The sequence below is a fragment of the Rosa chinensis genome, chromosome 2 (assembly GCF_002994745.2).
Source record: "Rosa chinensis cultivar Old Blush chromosome 2, RchiOBHm-V2, whole genome shotgun sequence".
Taxonomy (NCBI): Eukaryota; Viridiplantae; Streptophyta; class Magnoliopsida; order Rosales; family Rosaceae; genus Rosa; species Rosa chinensis.
The window spans coordinates 69,517,333-69,536,376 of NC_037089.1; the positions used below are offsets into that span (position 1 = coordinate 69,517,333).

Below are 19,044 nucleotides of genomic sequence, written 5' to 3' on the forward strand. Positions count from 1 at the left end.
TTCCTCATGACTAAACCAACAATTTATTTCTTAAACACTGTCTCAAGTATTTGAAATACTCAATCGACTATTTGAAAATATCCCCGGATGGGGAATGGGAGAGCTTAAATAGTGAGTATTTAAAAAAAAAAACTGCCCATATTGAAAACAGTTTTTCTATTAGAACCTCCAAATTTACTCACTTGACCTCTATGCCTTTTACACCTCCTATCAAATTTTCAAATATTAAATTTACTCATTAAACCTCACTAAAGTTCCTCAAATAACCTCGCTCATATAATTAATTTACAAACAAACTAAGATCTTTATAATAAAAAACTTAGTCATTTCAATAATTTAATTACTCTATAAATCTTAATTACATCTCCATTCCTTAATCAGACAACATAAATCTCTTATCCAATAAAAAAAAAATCAAACACAAGGTATTGAGTTTTAAAAATTAATAAAATTAAAATAACATGAACTATTATGTGATTTTTTTTATTTACTTTTTCTTTTTTAGCTGTGCAAAAAAAAAGATTAATCATTTTTTCTTAATGTTTCTCTATTTTTTGCATGATTAATTATTTAAATATTTTTTATTTGCTAGCACTTTTTTTTTTCTTCTTCTTTTTACAAATATAATGGATAGATTTTGTTTTAGGGCATAATATAATTTGTTTTGTTCTCCCTGACCAATATGTGTTCAATATGCATATCATAAATTTTTATCTTAATCATAGTTTTATTTCTTAATAATATATATATATATATATATATATAGATATACTTTAATGAGTATGTAGTGAAATTGAAAAATGAAAATAGATAGGGAAAATAATAAAGAATGCAATCTAATATTGTTGAATTGGAAAGTCTAGAGAAAATAAATATAACCATTTTTTAGTATAATTATTGTCCCTAATAGTCATTTTATAGTAGGTTATATATGTCATTTAATAATTCATAATAGAGTGAGGTCAAGTGAGCAGATTTGGAGGTCCAATAGAAACTCTATTGAAAACGGATAAATGGGTGGTATGGGTTTACTCGTTTAGAAATGGGTTGGGTAAATATCCATACCCGCGAATTATTTGAAGGGTATTACCCACAAACTATTATTGGGTGGGTATTACCAATGGGTATGATTGTATGAATGTCAACTCAATGTTAAGTCTCTGGTAAATTGTAGCAGTGGAGAGGCATCAAGCTACCTGGATGGTGTACACCTGATGCTTTTCAGTTTATCTCCGATGCGCAAGTTTCCTCCCTCTTATATGCGTCCTTCCCTAAGCTACATTGTTATGGATATAATATTCCTGAACAAGGTGTTTTGGGTATACCGGCATCTTTGTTGCACTTCACCGACAATGTTGAACCCCTTAACAAGTTCACCAATTTGGAGGAGTTATATCAGTATTCATTGCAAAGATTTATGTTCTATACGTGCATATATTAGGGTGAAGAGACATTGGCGATTGTCAACTAGCTGCCTAACATCAAGTACTTAACCTTCAAGGCAACAAAGATTTCAGCAGGATGGTTTTTTTTTTCATTAATGAGGAACGGCAAAAAGCTTGTGCTTTTGGATATTGAGAAATTCAATAGTTGTAATGCAGGTGACGAAGAAATATTAAAGGTTTCTTCGCACATTAGTAACTTCATTTGTAATGGTTCTAGAATAACAAAGGTTTACTGTAAAACGAACAAGAATGATAAATTCAATGAGGTTATGGTGCAGTATTTACAATTTGAGCTAAATCTAATTTCTACAGTCTAAGAGAAAGAAAAAGAATAGAGAAAATTGTGAGATGAACTGTCTTTTTTCTAAGAAATCTATTCTGTTACTGAACAAGAACAAGAGAAGGAAACGGATGATGTTTCAAGAACAATCTCCAGAACCATCCGAAGAACAATCAGAACTTCCATATGATGTACATAAGTTTTGAAAAAATGCAGAATATTTGCATGATGCTTCAATATGAAGAACAGTAAAGAAGATGTGTTATTATTAATTATCTAGTCATTATTGTACAACAGGCACAAGTAGCTTGCTCTTTCAGTCATGCTTCAATGTGATGCGTCAATACTGTTATGGCATTATCTGTATACTTTCAAAGTCTAGTACAAACTCAACTGTCGGGCTAGAATGCATCACGTGTTGTGGAAAGCTAATCTTCATGTACTTAAGCCAGCTCCATCCAGACGTTTTTGTACAGAACACAAGTCTGAGCCATGATTATGTGTCTAGGTTGATACAGACTCAGCAGGCCTTTCAGACAAATCTTGCAATCCACAAACCATATTTGCAGGCACAGCTATGTCAATCATTTTGGGATATGCAAGTTTTAGATCTGCAAAATCCACACCAAAGAAACATAAAGAGACTTGATCCAAGCCCTAGTGGTTGATATATCCAGTGACACATGGAGTGGGAGTCGTAGAATTGAATAACTAAAAGTTTGGGTACATAATGTTTTACTTACTTTTCATGATATCTTCAAATCCCTCCTGAAAATAAGAGATAAAAATTGAATTAGTTGGATAAAATTTAGGGAAGAAAGCAGTTAATACTGCAGAGGAAAACATGGAAAAAAGAGAAGGTATACCTTATTTTTTGTAAGCCGGGGATTATAGAGCATCTCCTCCCCCACAGTGCTAACCTGCATCCACGAAGACATGTGGCATAAGCAGCTGCCAAGATTTACTTGGTAGAGAAGAAATAGAAATCATATGGTTCCATACAGTGAATCCCTTGTAATCATGAGCAGGATAGATTAATGTATCCTTTGGCAATGTGAAAATCTGGACATGTAAACACAAAAGCATTAGTGGTTTCCCAAAATCATGCTGTGTATAACTATAAATTCATCAGCTTGTACTTGCCTGTGAATGGACTGACTCATACAGTTGATCTGAACTGCCACCCTGCAAAGAGATTAAACAAAAATCAACAAAAAGTCCTCGATAAATCGCCTTAAAAGTCTGAATAAAGAATAAGTCAACTCTTTGCTAACAAGCTTTTTGTGCTTAGTTTTTCCTTTATTTTTTTCTTTGTAAAAAGAGAGAATGGGTCAGTCAAAATATAAACATTTAAGAAGTTTACAAACTGTACCTGAAAATCAGTTCGCCCACATCCACGTATGAGTAGAGCATCTCCAGTGAAAGCCATTCTTGGTTGAGGCTGATTAGGCCCATCACCTGTAACATAGGTGACACAACCCAACGTATGCCCAGGAGTAGCTCGAACCTGAAATACAAATAAGCAATATGAGATCCATATGTACAAATACATGTTCACAAATACCCAGATGCAGACAGAACCCATTTGAGAGCCACATTTATAACTTACTAATCAAAATCAGTAACGACACAAATTCAGTATCAGTTGGTCATCTCACTCATTGTTTTGCAGTCAGTTCATCGCGTAATTGGATGTGCAGACCATGACATAGACATAAGATGCAGATAGGCAAACTCAAATGAAAACAGACACGCAGAAATATACATTTGCACACTCCCAACACAACAATAAGACTAACTAGGTCAAAATCAGTAAATACCAGATAAACTTAGTTGCAAAAGGCTGTTTCTTTCTGCCCTCTCTTTCATTGCACCTGGAATGGGATGCAGTAGACCACAGCATAGACCAGTACATATAAGCCTATTAGACTACTGAAAGTTTAACATTTATGAGATACCACTACCATATTAAAGAACTTATCCTAATTAATCAGCCAAGAGCTGACCCTTCAGCATCAAACCTCCTTATGTGTGTTTCCAAAACTCTGGCAGAGTTGGGATTGAACACTACAAATTAATTCACCAACTTAACTTTTACATTCACCTCAGAGGCTAGGACATTAGCATATGATCTCCCTAGTACTTGCTCATCATTTCATTATGATTATAAAGACAACTTGATCACACAGAACATCAAAGAGACAAAGTAATCAATTCTAAAGAAAAGAAATTTGAACACATGAGGTTACATAGACAAAAGTAGAACTATAACAAAACAAGCATTTACAGCGGTTCATCCACCGACACCTCAAGTAATACACAATTTCTTCAATAATCTCAAAACAGAAAACTAAGTGCTGCCAAACCTCCAAAAACATGTCTCCAAAATAGATTTTATCACCAGCTTCAATCAGATGATCAGCTTTTGACTTGCTTGCCCTTGAAATCACAGATTTCACACCATCAAGCTTGCTCTGCCATAAACAACCACCACTCATATCAATGTCAAGTACCAAACCACAAAATGCATAAAGATAACAACTTTTTTTCCATGTTGGTAAATTGCATAAAAGATCACAGCTTTTTCCCAACTAGCACAATCTCAGAGTTCCCAAAACCAAAAAAAGCTCAAAGTCCAAAACCTTGATGAGACCAGTGCCAGTGACATGATCAGCATGAACATGAGTGTTCATAGCATAAACCAGCTTCAAACCCAACTCTTTAACAAGGGAAAGATCCCTATCCACTGTTTTGTCCACAGGATCAATCAACTGCAAATCAAATCAACGCCATCATAAGTTCATAACCAACGAATCAAAACCCACAATTTTGATCCTAATCATATTCATTTTAAACAAACCAAAGGCTGACCAGGGCGGGTTTATCGGGGTGGGACACGTCGGCGAGGAGGTAAGTGTAGGTGGAGGACTCCTTCTCGAAGAGCTGACGGAAGAGAAGCTTGGAGGAGTGTGACGACGTCGTGAAAGAAGCAGAGACGGCCATTGTGGACTTGGGAGAGAGATTGAGGAAATGGGAAGAGATTGGAAAACGATGAAATGGGAGGAGACTGAGTCGAAGCATTTGGGTTTGTTGGGTTGTTCTAAAGTAGTTTTGTTGTGGGTTAGAGACAGCGATGAAAACTAGTGACGGATTCGTGTTTCTTAAGGTGCTATTATTCTTTGCCTTCTTGGGTGAGATAACGAAGGATTGCGATTCGCTGTGGCTTTGGCTTTGGCTTTGGCTTTGTGCGCGCCAAACCCAATGAGAAAGTGACAGCAACAGCTGTGAGTGTTAGAGGGATGTTAGTGTTAGTCGTCCATGCGAACAACAATGCAATACAATACAATACTGGTTGCATTTTTGGTGTTTTATATTTTCCTCCATCGGACCTAGTATTGTGTTTTCAGGGGGCCAACAATTGGAGGTTTTGTATGTTCTATAGTATTTGATTGTGTCATGTTCATGTGTACTGGCATGTGTGATATGTGAGATTATAACCTTGTGACATTGTAGATGTTGATGTTTAATGTATCAAACAAGTGCCAGTCAAATTGTATTTCACATATAATATTTAGTCTAGTGTTATGTAAGATTTAAAACATCGATACAACTGTTTATTTAAAAGTTTTAATTTGGTTCTTATAATAAAATTCTTACTTTATAAGAATTATGGTCTAATAATGTTTTAGAGGGTGTATTCAATCCAGATTCTAAATGATTCTGATTGATTTTTTATAATCTGTGGATTTTCGTGGATTCTACAGAATCCACGAATTGTTTTAATTCCACCCAGATTTAAACAGATTTTAATGTATTGTATTAGCAAGATTTGTTTAGATTTGTTTGGATTTCATAACTGCATGGATTGTCCTTATAACAATAATTGAATAAAAAACATAATAGAATACTATAATTTTTTGGACAAACATAATACAATAATTATTATGACTTGAAAACTAATAAAATGGATACAATAATGGTCAAGTTGAATATTGGGTTTGTAAAAGATACACAAGTAATTCATATGACAAATCTTAAATGACAACATGATGAATCCCTCAATAAATTTGCTCTTATTTGAAAAATTAGAACATCATATATTGTTTAATAACTGTCTAGGTCAACATGTATGTCAACCTGTAACAAGAATAATAGTCTAATTTTGTGGCTGATGCACTAGTAAATTTGGACATTTAGTTGGCATTGCAAGCTGGAATCTCGCACTTCCCTTGATTGCTTCTAATGCTTTTTAACTTTGATCTTCATCGTTTAGTTTTTTGTAATTTTTTTTATTCAATCGAAAAAAAGAGAGTCTAATTTTGCATTGGACAACTATTTTGAGCACTCAACCAATCAAGAGGAAGTAAATCAAGTATTCTAGCTTGTCGGACCCCCTGGCTAAGACCCAATCCTAAGCTTCCAAGGCTTCTTGGCATTACTGATAAACCATGTGTTAAGGCATAGACAGTTTGTTGCAAAGTAGTCGATCTGTGTTTTACTTGCTTCTACTTCTCCACATTGTTGGTTACAGACCTCTACTCCACCACCAATTACCGGTGAAATCAAAGTTTCTGCATACATGATTCCTTCACATGACAAATTAGTAATAAGAACAGTCTTGTTCGTCTTTTCTTTTGGATTGTATAGAACCAACTCGATCGTTCATTGCAGCTCATCAAAACTTCACCATTCTCTTAAATGTTCATAGAAAATAGGGAAGCTTGTATACCAAATTTAAATGCCTTTTTGTGCATTAAAATCTTTGAAGTGATGTGCAAGAGTTTAGTCTACGATGCCTTGACTCCTTATTCATTCATCACCCGTATTGTAAGTTTAGTATCATCGGTACGACTAGGAACGTAAAAGTATACAAGACTATTTTCAATAGTACTCCCAATTCCGGCAATAGTTTTGATATGAGGTCCAAACATTCTTTATTGACAAAACTAGATAGTGACACCATCTCTTGAAATTTCTCTCGAGCTAAATCAAAAGACATTATCCTTGATCTTGAACCATCTAGGCAGTGTCTATAGTCAAACACAAGTTCCATCCAATGTAGAGCTACGTTTGATAAGCACCCTTGTCCAGCCAATTTAATGCTCTCTCTTTCATTGATATGATTCACCCTCCTTTCTTCATAATAGTTCCTCCATGAACCTGTTTTAAGTGTAAATTAAGACAGCAACTTTGTTGACACAATTAGAATCACCATCATCATACTCCTGTACATATATAGCTGTCCCCTAGTATGACCTTGTAATCTTCAGTGGTTGAATCATAAGCAAATCCATAAAATATTGGAGGATGATATGTCCATAATCAGATCAAAATTAGTATGTTTCGGTAACACACAGGTATCTCCATTACAAGGATCCCATAAGAGAATGTCACTGTAGTTTCGGAGTAAGTTGGCTCCGTGTAGACATGGCAACCCATTACACGATCCCACAATGACACAATGTTCAGATGACGAGACATCAACATGTCTGGGCAGCACTTTGATAAATCAAGCTTAAGTTGTCTGCTTGCAACATGTCCATCATCTTCATGCTTCAGTAAAGCTTTGTGTTGGCGTGAGTCATGCCATGTAATTAGGATTATGAATATTGTGTATTATTAGGATTATTCTGTTGTAATTAGTTTCCTAATAGGTCTTGATGTATCTTGTATATATACTCCGTTCTTGGAGAAGGTAAATATCACATCAGAAAATTCTCAATTTCCTATTCCTTTGTTCTGTTTGACTTGATATCTGAGCCGAGATCCATTCGGACTCGGTTGTGCTAGTTTTTTTTTTTTTTTTTTTTTTGACTTTGTCAAGGGGAACCCAAAGGCTTCCTAGGTCCAAGATAAACCTCTTCGGCGCATGTGAAATGCTCCAACTATGCATTGCAGCACAGTGCCTGGCCACTTTGACAGCTTCGGGATTCGAACCTAGGTTGGGGAGCACACCCAACTAGGCAAGAACCACTATGCCACTTGCAGTGGTTGGTTGTGCTAGTTGATTTCCGCTGTAGGGAAAATCAGTTCCCTTTTGTTCTCTTGTCCTTTTGCTTTTAATACAATTAAACCTCTAGAATTAATCCTTTGGTCTGGTCCCTTTGAAATCGCTGGTCTCTTGAAGTCATTGCTGGTCCCTTTGTTGTTGGCTTCGAGACGCTCAGACCTTGTTTTGCTTCTATTCCTTTTTTGGCGTTTTGCTCCACTTCTTGCTTTGGTTTCTTTTGGCTAGTAAAGACCATCTTCTTTTGGTGTTTTGCTACTGGTCTCTTTGAGACTTTTTATTCTTTTTGGTTTGTGGCTCATTAATTACTATATTTGAAGAAGAGAAAGAAGAAAAAACATGGTATATTTGACTCTTACGGACCGGAATACTGGAGGATCTCAGAATGGAGGGGCGAACTCTGTGGCCTGTAAGGTTGTGATTGTTCAGAATGTGACAGATAATTCAAGTTTTGGTGTAAAGCTCGATAGCACCAATTATCAGTTATGGCAGAGGCTTATGAAGATCCATATTCAGGGGATTGGAAAGTGGAGTTATGTTACCGATAGTGTAGCAAGACCTGCTGCAGGACCAAAAGCCGATGAATGGGATACAACAAATACTAATATGATGGGAATTCTTCTCAAGGCTATGACTCTGGAGGTAATGAGATTATTTGCTAACTATATATGATTCTCCCAAAGCAATTTGGGATTCTGTTGCTGCTACATATTATGATGGGAGTGACTTTGCTCGTGTTCATGAATTAAATGTCAAAGCTTTCGAAATAACTCAGAGTGGACAGCCTGTTGCAACTTTTTATGTGAATTTGAAGACAATTTAGCTGGAACTTGATCAGAGAAACCCTAATCCTATGACTTGTGAAGTTGATATTAATTCCTATCGGACTGAGCAGGACAAGATGCATGTCCATATTTTTCTTATTGGCCTAGAACCTCACCTTGAAGGGGCAAAGAATAAGTTATTGCATCTTGCAACTTCACCTACATTGGAACAAGCTTTTGCCTATATCTGAAAAGATGAAGGTAATAAGGCTGCTGCTCAGAACCTTCATATTGGAATTTCTAGTTTAACAATCCATGCTACACCTCCACCTCAACCTCAGATTGGGAATTCTACCCTAGTTCCATCTCAGAGTCAGTATCAACCATGGAATCAGGGATATCAGCAGAATCAAAATCAGAATTATAACAAAATGGCTTGCAACTATTGCAAGGAAGTTGGTTATTTCAAGAATCAATGTCCTAAGCTACGAAGGTTTAATTACAACAACTCTGGTTGGAGAGGAGGCAATAATACTGGAGGATGTGGTGGTGGTCAAAAAGGCAAAGCGGTAGTCCAATTGGTGCTAAAACCTGACTTCTACGGAATTGCAGGGCAAGATCCCTCATAGGGTAATGTTTCCTTGACTAAGGAAACTCGAGGTAAAATTGGTGTTGTTTTACATGTTTCTGACTTTACTGGTAGTGATATATGGATAATTGATTCTAGTGCGTCTGACCATATGACCTATGATAAGTCTTTTTTTATGTCTATGTCATACCCTTCTATATCCCATGTTTCTAACGCGAATGATACGTCTTTTCCAGTCTTAGGTATTGGGTCTGTTCAGGTTACACTATCCATTGCATTGCATGATGTGCTTTATGTACCCTCATTGTCTCATCATCTTTTGTCTGTATCCCAGTTGGGGTCACAAAATAAATGCTCTGTAACCTTTTATCCAATGTATGTTATTTTTCAGAATATGTGCACCAGGGTGATCATGGGCAAGGGAGACCTGAGGGGGAAACTTTTTCACTTGGATTACATGTACGCAGAGCCAACACAAGCACCAGAATAGCCTTTGGCCTGACAGATTATTCTGACATATTGAGTGAGCTATGGTGTTGGCATAGGCGTTTGGGTCATCCATCTTTTGGAGTTATATATGAAGAAGTCCATGCCTTCATTGTCTCTGGGAGTTAGTGAGTCTAGCCTGCATTGAAACTTGTGCTTTGGCTAATGTATGGGGTCCTTCTAATCATTATACCCTTTCTGGAATGCGATATTTTGTGTTATTCATTGATGACTTTCCTCGATTATCTTGGGTGGTTTTACTTAAGTCCAAAGATTTTGTTTTTTTCTGCTTTTACAACATTCCATAAGTTTGTTCGTACTCAATATGATGCTCATGTTAAGGTCTTTCATTCCGATAATGGGGTTGAGTTTGTCAATCATTCTTTTGATGAATATTTCCAACACCATGACATAATACATCAAACTTCGTGCCCGCAGACACCTGAGCAAAATGGGGTGTCTGAACGGAAAAATCATCATCTTCTGGACATGGCTCAGTCTCTTCTACGTAGTGCTAACATGCCTAAGTATCTTTGGGGAGAGACCGTATTGTGTGCCTTCTCATCTAATCAATCGTCTTCCATCTGTCCCTCTTCAAGGTCGCGTCCCACTTGAGGTCCTGTCTAACTATGTTCTATTCCATCTTCTAATACTTTTCCTACTCGTGTCTTTGGTTGTATTGCTTATGTTCATCTAAATAAGAATCAGAGGTCCAAGTTGGATGCTAGAGCCTTTAAGTGTGTGTTTGTGGGGTATGGTTCTCATCAGAAAGGTTACAAATGTTATCATCCTCAATCCCAGAAGTTTTATGTCACCATGGATGTTACGTTCAGTGAAGACGCATGTTATTTTTTTGCCTCCTGTGACTCCTCGTCAAGGGGAGAAGTCTTGTTATTATGAAGATTTATTTAGTGGGCAAGATGGGAGACTAACATCCGAGTTCTCAAGGCTGGAGTGTTTGGGAATGAAACTTGAAAAAGAGGACATCAGCCTACTGAACGGAGAAGAGAATTTGGGTAGTTAGCTACTGACCAGTCTATCGGATCAGTCTGACCGGTCAGCAAGAGAGGAAGTTCCCGATTTTGTTTCCGATGAAATTCCCGATGTCGCCAATGCCGTTTTGAACAGTTCTTCTGTCTCTCCCTCTCCTTCAGTGGTCTCACCTACTCAATCATCACTCGAGGTATGTTCTAATCTTTCTTTATCTAATACTTCTTCTGTGTCAGCTAGTGTTCATTCTTATGTGTCAGATATTGTTCCCACCAAAACTCTACCTAGTCGTTCCATCCGTGGTCAACCCCTGAAGCACTATGAACCTACTCTAAGTGCAAAAGCTAAATACCCCATTACTAATTATGTGTCGACCCATAGACTGTCTAAACTGTAAGTAGCCTTTATGAATCAATTATCTTCTGTGTCTCTCCCTAGTAAAGTGCAAGATGCAATAAGGGATGAAAAGTGGATGCAAGCAATGATAGTTGAAATGGATACTATTGAGAAGAATTGTACATGGGAGCTAGTATCATTACCACCCAGGAAGAAGACAGTTGGTTGTCGATGGGTATATACCATGAAACACAATTCAGATGGATCGGTGGACAGGTACAAGGCAAGACTAGTGGTTAAAGGCTATACTCATAAGTATGGAGTGGATTATGATGAGACATTTGCACCAGTGGCCAAAATTAACACAATTCGAGTACTTCTTTTGTTAGCTGCTAATCTTGATTGGCCTTTACAATAGTTTGATGTTAAGAATGCATTCTTGCATGGTAATCTACATGAAGAGGTTTATATGGATTTACCTCCTGGATATGGTACTTCTATTGGAGAGCAGGTGGTGTGCAGATTGAAAAAATCTTTTTATGGTTTGAAGCAGTCTTTCAAAGCTTGGTTTGGCAGGTTCACCAAGTTCATGAAGAAAATTGGGTACCAGCAGAGCAATTCACATCACACCTTATTCCTTGAACATCGGTGTGGTAAAGTGACTGCCTTGATTATTTATGTTGATGACATGGTTGTGACAGGTGATGACTTTGAGGAGATTCAAAGATTACAAGGTCAGTTATCTTTAGAATTTGAGATGAAAGATTTGGGTAATTTGAAATATTTCTTAGGAATTGAAGTTGCTCGTGGGAAGGATTGTATTGTGTTGAGTCATAGGAAGTATGTTCTCGACTTGCTGGTAGAAACAGGTATGCTTGACTGTCAACTTGTTGATACTGCTATTGAGCAAAACCATTGGTTAGCAGAGTACTTGGATCAAGTACCTACGAATAAAGCAAGATACCAGAGGTTAGTTGGCCGGTTGATTTATTTATCCCACATTAGACCAGATTTAGCCTATGCAGTTAGTGTGGTGAGTCAGTTTATGCATAATCCCAGTAAGACTCATATGGATGCTGTATTTCATATTTTGCGGTATTTAAAGTTTGTTCTAGGGAAAGGATTACTCTTTTCAAAACACAGTCATTTGGATGTTTCCGGGTACACAGACGCGAACTAGGAAGGTAATATTAGAGATCGCATGTCTACTTCAGGCTACTTCACATCTATGGGTGGTAACTTGGTTACTTGGAAGAGCAAGAAACAGAGGGTGGTGGCTCGTTCTAGTGTAGAAGCAGAGTATAGAGGAATGACCCGAGGATTTTGTGAGATGTTGTGGTTGAGAAATTTGTTGAGGGATTTGGGGTTCAGGTAGAAAAAGGCTATGCCGCTTTATTGTGATAATAAGGCTACAATTGAAATTGCTCACAATCCTGTTCAACATGATCGCATGAAGCATGTGGAGGTAGATCGACACTTCATTAAAGAGAAGCTGGATGGACAGATCATTATGTTTCCCTTCGGTCCTACTGAAGAACAGTTGGTGAATATTCTTACAAAGGCTCTCTCGAGTAAAGCCTTCTATGACTCATCTGACAAGTTGGGCATCCGTGATCTGTATGCACCAAATTGAGGGGGAGTGTTGGCGTGAGTCATGCCATGTAATTAGGATTGTGAATATTGTGTATTATTAGGATTATTATGTTGTAATTAGTTTCCTAATAGGTCTTCATGTATCTTGTATATATATTCCGTTCTTGGAGAAGGTAAATATCACATCAGAAAATTCTCAATCTCTTATTCCTTTGTTTTGTTTGACTCTTTGTAATCTATGGATTGGGGAGGCTCTATTGAAACAAGAACCTTCAAGCAGTTGGTGCCTTTCTTGGGACGACTGACGTGCTCCATAACAAAAGAAGAACTGGAGATTAAATCACACCATATCTTGTATACGCACTTAAATCGCTTTAAAGATTTGACCTGTAGCCTCAACAATTTCTCAACAACCATATCAGAAGGAACCAGTTTTTGCTGCCTCTTTCCATCCGCCATATATTTTTCACTAGCAGAAACCCTAAAATCCTAAGACCTGTTAGTTATTGTGTCACCCTAATTGAACTCAATCAAATCAACACTATATATACTAAAAAACAGTAAAATGACATCAGAATATTTATAATTGACATCCGCTAAATCACACTAGCTAATTTAATTAAACAGTAGTTAATGGCTATATGAATATATAATTGAATCGACCCAGCAAATTAAACCCTAACTCGATCAAACTGCTACGCAAACAAGAACCCAATTAATTGAACCCAGCACAATCCGTAATAGTTAATACAATCCTGAAATAGAACCTATCAACCAAAAGAAGCAAAACCGAACATACATAGGCCCAGTTTGGGATTGTTGTGTTGTGAGAGGAAGCACTTCTGATATTGCTGTGAGAGGAAGCAGCTGAGGTGTTTGGTAAACTATTTATAAAAGTGCTGTGAGAACGAAAATCAATTTTTGAGTGTTTGGTAAGTTATAAGTAAAAAGTGCTTTGACTGTGTATAATTACCAAAATGGTCATACATGCTAAAAAATGCTACTAAAATGCATAACTTTATTTCTGATTATGTAACCATATCAAATTAAAAATTTCTCTTGTATTGTCCTTATACACACTAGTTTAAATTATTAATGCATCACTTTTATCACTTTTATCTCAATATGTAGATTCAATACAACTCTTTTTGCACTAGTGTATTGTGAACAGAATTCCAAAAGGAACTTTAATTCATTGAAATGATATTGATCTAAACCGGAGACTACTGATGATGAAAACAAAATAACAGTAAAATCAAAGTACACAAAACCTAAAGGTCAATCCTTAAATTATCACATGGACTTGTACATTGACCAAAGCATACTCGAAGAAGTCATCCTTCTTACAACATTCTCAATTAAAGAAGCACAAGAATTGATTCAAGTTTACAGCAAAAAATTCTTCATCCTTCTTACAACACTCTCAATTAAAGAAGCACAAGAATTGATTCAAGTTTACAGCAAAAAATTTCCCTGTCAAAACAATCAAACAAACTAAAATGCAACGTGCTTCCATAAAATGCAACGAATCGATCCCCTTTGGACCACCTTCGTTTTGATGAACTAGATAATCATCCGAAACGCAAGCATTGGCTGCATTACTATATTCCGCAAAGCACAAACTAATTACACTCCCACAAAAGTGCTACAGAAATTCAAAAAATTAAAAAAAAAAAACAAAACTAGAAGACCCAAAACAAATCAAAAGACAGTATTCTATTCCTTTTGTGCCCAGGAGAATTGCGAAAGAAAGAGTGATAACCTTGTGAAGACTGATAGCTGAGGTGGGTCTGATTCTGAAATTAAGCAGATAGCTATGGAAGAATATATGCTTGTGGCATTGGTTTACAGTGATCATCAAGGACCTGAGACACTCAATCCCACTCATCTGCCTATAGTCATCACAAATCTCTCACTTTCACGACCTTGCTCTATATAAACCAAATCAATTTGATAACCATATGCATAAGAATCAACAAAATCTTCATTTCAATTTTTAACAAAACAACCATTATTCAGATAACTGCATGTATCAGAGAGCATAGGGAAGAGGCATCAGATAGGTGATAACATTTTTGAACAAATAGACAGCACAGTAGTGATCATTAATTGGATAATTAGAAAGATTACATTCATTTTATGATTTTTATCAGACCCTAGGTCGTCCTACATAAGCTATTAATAACTCACAGCTACAAATGAGTTTAGAAAGCAACAAGCCAAGCTGATCCAGACTCAAGCATAGACCATGAATTGGTCTCAATCAATCCATTCAAAACTAGTTTCAAATACCTACCAGGGTCGTAAGGAGTCATTAGCACTAACATTATGAATCCGATGAAGAAATCCTATAATTTTCTAAATTATGACACCTCAATTTTCTTATGGTAAACAGAATTGATCAGGAATACAAAAGAAATCGACAATAAACCCATTTAACCAAGTAAACCAATCAAGAGAGAATTGATCAGGAACACTATTTCAATAAAAAAAACCCATTACACCAATCAAGAGAAAATTGATCTGGAACACTATTTCCACCAACAAACCCATTAAATCAATCAAGAGACTTAGCAGAAAAGAAAAGAAATACCTCCATTTTGCAGCAACTCATAAAAAAAGCAAGCTTGGATGGGGAAAGCCGGAGAAGATGACTGCTAGTCTGCAATGAAATCAGTACAGGAAGAAGAACTCGACTCAACATCATGAAGAGAAGAACTGGCTGCATCTCATCAAATTGCTGTGCCGAGGAGGCGACTAGGCAAGGACTCGAAGTGTGTTGCGCGTCCGCGTCCGAGGAGGTGAGGAAGGTTGCAGATAATTTCCTTATTTCTTTCTTTCTTTGGGCTACTATGGGCTAAGAGGAGGAGAAGTAGAGGCCCTCTCTTCCCATTTGTTCCAATGAGGATTAGGGATTGATGACAAACAGAGGGGCAGAAGAACGATGCATCTGCATTTCTGCAATAGAGAGAAAAGATTGAGTTGCTAGGTTAAATGTAATTTTCAGAAAGGATGAGCGCAAAATAGGAATTTGAATAGATTTCATTAAAAGCTCCGTGTTTTTTCGGAGTGGTTCGGTAGAAGCAAATCCTAAAAGCTAAGAATTGCTGCTTCTCAAAAACAGCAGTTGGGAGAAGCAGCTTCGACGAAAATCAACCTTAAAGAATTTTACCAAACACCTTGATCTGGGCCCAAAATCACTTCTTAGTTCAAAAACAGCTTGGGAATCCATCCCAAACTGGGCCATATATATACTTACAAAGTTAAGAGCGGTTGTGTTTTCTGAAATTGTCCAGCAAAAGAGTTCAGGCGAAACGTTACTTCTATTTATATATATATGGCTTCTGGTGAATGGGCCTGGGCCCAGAATTCTACAAAGAACCCTGATCCTGTTCCGGAGGCCGGACCCGACCGCGCTTAAGCGAGGCCGAAAATGGTGGCTGCTTCCGCCTCTCGTTGAATGAATGAGAAAGGTATGGCCAACAAATGAATTCAGCTCAACTTTATTTGATTATGAAATGTGAATTCAGTATACAACAAACGAATAGGAAATCATAGGAGATTATTGTGATGTACGTTACAAACTGTATAGTTGAACCAAAATGAAAGAGTATTTAAGATGAAGTAACAGTAAAACGGAAGCATGAGATCAAGGGCATATGTCATCTGATCATATCTTGCATCTGGTATATGTCATCTAGAAGACTAGAACCTTGATCGTCTACATTCCACCGGAAGACCTTGGGGAAATCGTTTTAGGTCAGTACAGTAGTTGTAGACCATGAACTTCTGCTGCACCCATCTTATCCTGTTTCGGCCTGCGGCATCTAGACCTTGATTGTGCCATGTACCCTGTTGATCAGTTAAGGAATTAGTTGAAGCAGAAGTGGAGACACCGCATGATGATGACGATGAGCCAGCGACGCAGGCATTGGCCTTGAAGTTTCTGTACGAGGCAGTGAAAGGAGCGTGAGTCCAGTCAGTCTTCACACGCCCACCTTGTGTAGCCCAGTCATCAGCATTCCACAGGCTCGAGTAAATCTTCATCGGTTGGTTTTTGGGGAATGGAACACCAACTGACTCCAAGTTGTTGAACACTCTAATTGGAATATTATCCACCAAGAATCTGCAGAAATGAATGAAGTATTAGGAAGTTTTCGAAAGGAGAATGCGGTAAAAAAAAATTGGTTAAAAATGAGTAGTAGTGTTGATGGCTAGCTACTTACATAATGCGTTGGCTGTTCCAGACAAGCGAGTAGGTATGGAAGGCGTTTGTAGGATCAAACCAAAGATGGAATTGTTGTTCTCTGTTCCCTTTCCCCTGGCTGAACACATTGGTGTGGAGAGTGTAGGGTTCACCAGAAGAGTTTCCCAAAAACTCAAAATCGATTTCATCATGAGTTGGACCTTGAGAAGACAACTGTACATATATGTATGTGTCTCCAAAATTAGTATTGATGCAAGTATATATAAGTGTAAAGTGGAAATATTAGTAGCACAATGCTAGCTGACTTACATAATATGCAGTGACAGTGCCAGCTGAGTTGCCAGCGACAAGTTTGATTTGCATGTCGATCCTTCCAAACAAGTACTCCTTCTTGGACTTGAAACCAGATCCGGAATACTGGTCGAGGTCGAGTGTGAGATGTTGTCCTCCGTTGAATATCTTAGCACGTTGTTCGCCGAATGTGATGTCAAAGTCTTGATAGAAATTACCGGCTGCAGCCATGGCCATGAAAGGACTTAACAAAACAGCAGAGAGGCAAAGCATCACTGAGACCTTAGAGGAAGACATAATGTTGAGAGAAGTTGTAGGTTTAGAGAGAGAAGATGAAGCTGTTGTTGTGTTTGATGCTATAGTTTGAGAATTGAAGCCCTTTATATACATGTTTCCGAGCTCAAGCTTAAGAATAGTATCAAGTATGCCGCGTTGATTAGAATAGAGCTGTACTCACTGTTTGATTTTGAAAACTGGTGACAGGTTTGCAAAGTTAGACAAGACCAGCTATGATGAAAGGTAACAGAAGCTTTGATTTGGGTGCGGCGGTGCCAATTCAAATGAATGGACTCTTGCTCAGGTTGTTACATTATTTATTTAAGTTGGTGATGTCGGAATTTTGGAGCCATGCATGTATATGATGATATGGACAAATCAAAGAACTGGTGTATGCGCGTTTTGGTGGCCAAGTATACATGTGGAGTTTTTATATAATTGGTGCCAACCTTAGGTGAACCTAACACCAAGTTCACATTTATAATAGCTAACCGCACTAATACAATCTACGTGTGGATGCATGCAGAAGTCTGAAAATTTAATTAGGTCTAGTCTAAGAATGTAATTAAGGTTTAATATTAGGGGTTTTTGTCTATTTACCCAATTTTTAGAGATTTTTTTCTCACTTACCCAATTAAGTTTTTTTAATTCTCTCTTACCCAAAACACTTTAAGGTGGTCTTTCCAAATACATTAAGATTTTTTTTTTGTTTTTAATTTTTTTTAATACCATTTTACCCTTACCCCTTTGTTACTTAGAGAGAGAGAAACCATGGGAGACTTCGCCGGAGTCCCGTCACCAGCCGCGAGAATCCGGTCAACTTTCGCCGGATTCCGGTCATCGGATACCGCCCACCGGAAAGTTTTTTTTGCACCCAATAGACGTGTATACTGTGTATTGCCCCAATAGTCTATTGCCCTCTAATAGACGTCTATTGCCTCCAATAGACGACTATCAGCCATGTATTGCCCCCCAATAGACGTCTATTGCCCCCGAATAGAACTTTCGGTAGCCAGAATAGGAATTAATCTTCCTAAAATTAGACAGATAAAACTTTGATTAAAGAAAAAAATGAAGAAATTATATCAATTTTAAATGACTATTGCCTCCCAATAGACATCTATTGCCCCCTAATAGAACTTTTGGTCACCAGAATGTGAACTAATCTCAGTAAAATTAGATAAATAAAACTTTAACTAAGCAAAAAATAGAGGATATTGCATCAATTCAGAACATCTATTGGGGCAATAGACGTTTATTTCCCCCCAATAGAACCATTTTTTTCCCTTCTTTATTTCTTTCTGGGCCTTCTGCCCATATTTTACCAAAAATAAATAAATGATTTGGGCCCCCAGAAAATGCTCTGGGCACCCAAAATTGATTTGCATCGCTTTCCGGTATGAGGAGCGTTCAATGCACCAACTACGGTGCCTTTTGATCCAGTACCGTTGTCGTCGTCCCTGTGACCGAGGTCGGCTCCGGCCTCCACTGTCGAAAACAAACACTGTGCGGCCAATCGTTCAACAATCTTCTCTGGCACCACCAGCTCTACCAGGCGCTCCAACTCCTCCAAATTAGACTCATATACATTCATTCCACCACAAATCAAATTTAATCAAATCGAAAATCCAAATCGCAGACCAGAATCAAAATCATACAAACCTAGAAACTCAAACAAATTTCCGAAAGATTAAGATTGAATCCTTACGAGCTTTTGATGCCGAGTCTCTTCGCCTCAATCGGAGATGAAGTGGAAGGGTGAAGCTGGAGACAAAGCTGT

General features: G+C 37.5%; 2 protein-coding genes across 2 annotated transcripts; both read right to left on the reverse strand.

Annotated features, from left to right (window-relative positions):
* Positions 1–1,855: 1,855 nt before the first annotated feature.
* On the reverse strand, positions 1,856–4,927 carry LOC112190919 (persulfide dioxygenase ETHE1 homolog, mitochondrial). The gene is made up of 9 exons (XM_024330435.2): positions 4,597–4,927; positions 4,368–4,496; positions 4,092–4,199; positions 3,098–3,232; positions 2,869–2,910; positions 2,728–2,787; positions 2,592–2,645; positions 2,469–2,493; positions 1,856–2,336 (listed from the first exon to the last, which is right to left on the reverse strand). Exons 1-9 carry the CDS (start codon positions 4,804–4,806, stop codon positions 2,230–2,232), a joined length of 870 nt encoding a protein of 289 aa, XP_024186203.1. The 5' UTR covers positions 4,807–4,927; the 3' UTR covers positions 1,856–2,229.
* Positions 4,928–15,967: 11,040 nt separating this feature from the next.
* On the reverse strand, positions 15,968–17,359 carry LOC112188657 (xyloglucan endotransglucosylase/hydrolase 2). The gene is made up of 3 exons (XM_024327823.1): positions 17,007–17,359; positions 16,717–16,910; positions 15,968–16,616 (listed from the first exon to the last, which is right to left on the reverse strand). The coding sequence occupies exons 1-3, from the start codon at positions 17,283–17,285 to the stop codon at positions 16,196–16,198; spliced, it is 894 nt and encodes a 297-aa protein (XP_024183591.1). The 5' UTR covers positions 17,286–17,359; the 3' UTR covers positions 15,968–16,195.
* Positions 17,360–19,044: the final 1,685 nt, after the last annotated feature.

Coding starts and splice junctions, on each gene's coding strand:
- LOC112190919 (XM_024330435.2), bottom strand. CDS start 4,806: ATGCTTCGACTCAGTCTCCTCCCATTTCATCGTTTTCCAATCTCTTCC. Junction 4,200..4,367: donor CTGGCACTGGTCTCATCAAG/GTTTTGGACTTT, acceptor TGTTTATGGCAG/AGCAAGCTTGATGGTGTGAA. Junction 2,911..3,097: donor GTGGGCGAACTGATTTTCAG/GTACAGTTTGTA, acceptor ATCTCTTTGCAG/GGTGGCAGTTCAGATCAACT.
- LOC112188657 (XM_024327823.1), bottom strand. CDS start 17,285: ATGTCTTCCTCTAAGGTCTCAGTGATGCTTTGCCTCTCTGCTGTTTTG. Junction 16,911..17,006: donor GCACTGTCACTGCATATTAT/GTAAGTCAGCTA, acceptor ATATATGTACAG/TTGTCTTCTCAAGGTCCAAC. Junction 16,617..16,716: donor TGGAACAGCCAACGCATTAT/GTAAGTAGCTAG, acceptor TCATTTCTGCAG/ATTCTTGGTGGATAATATTC.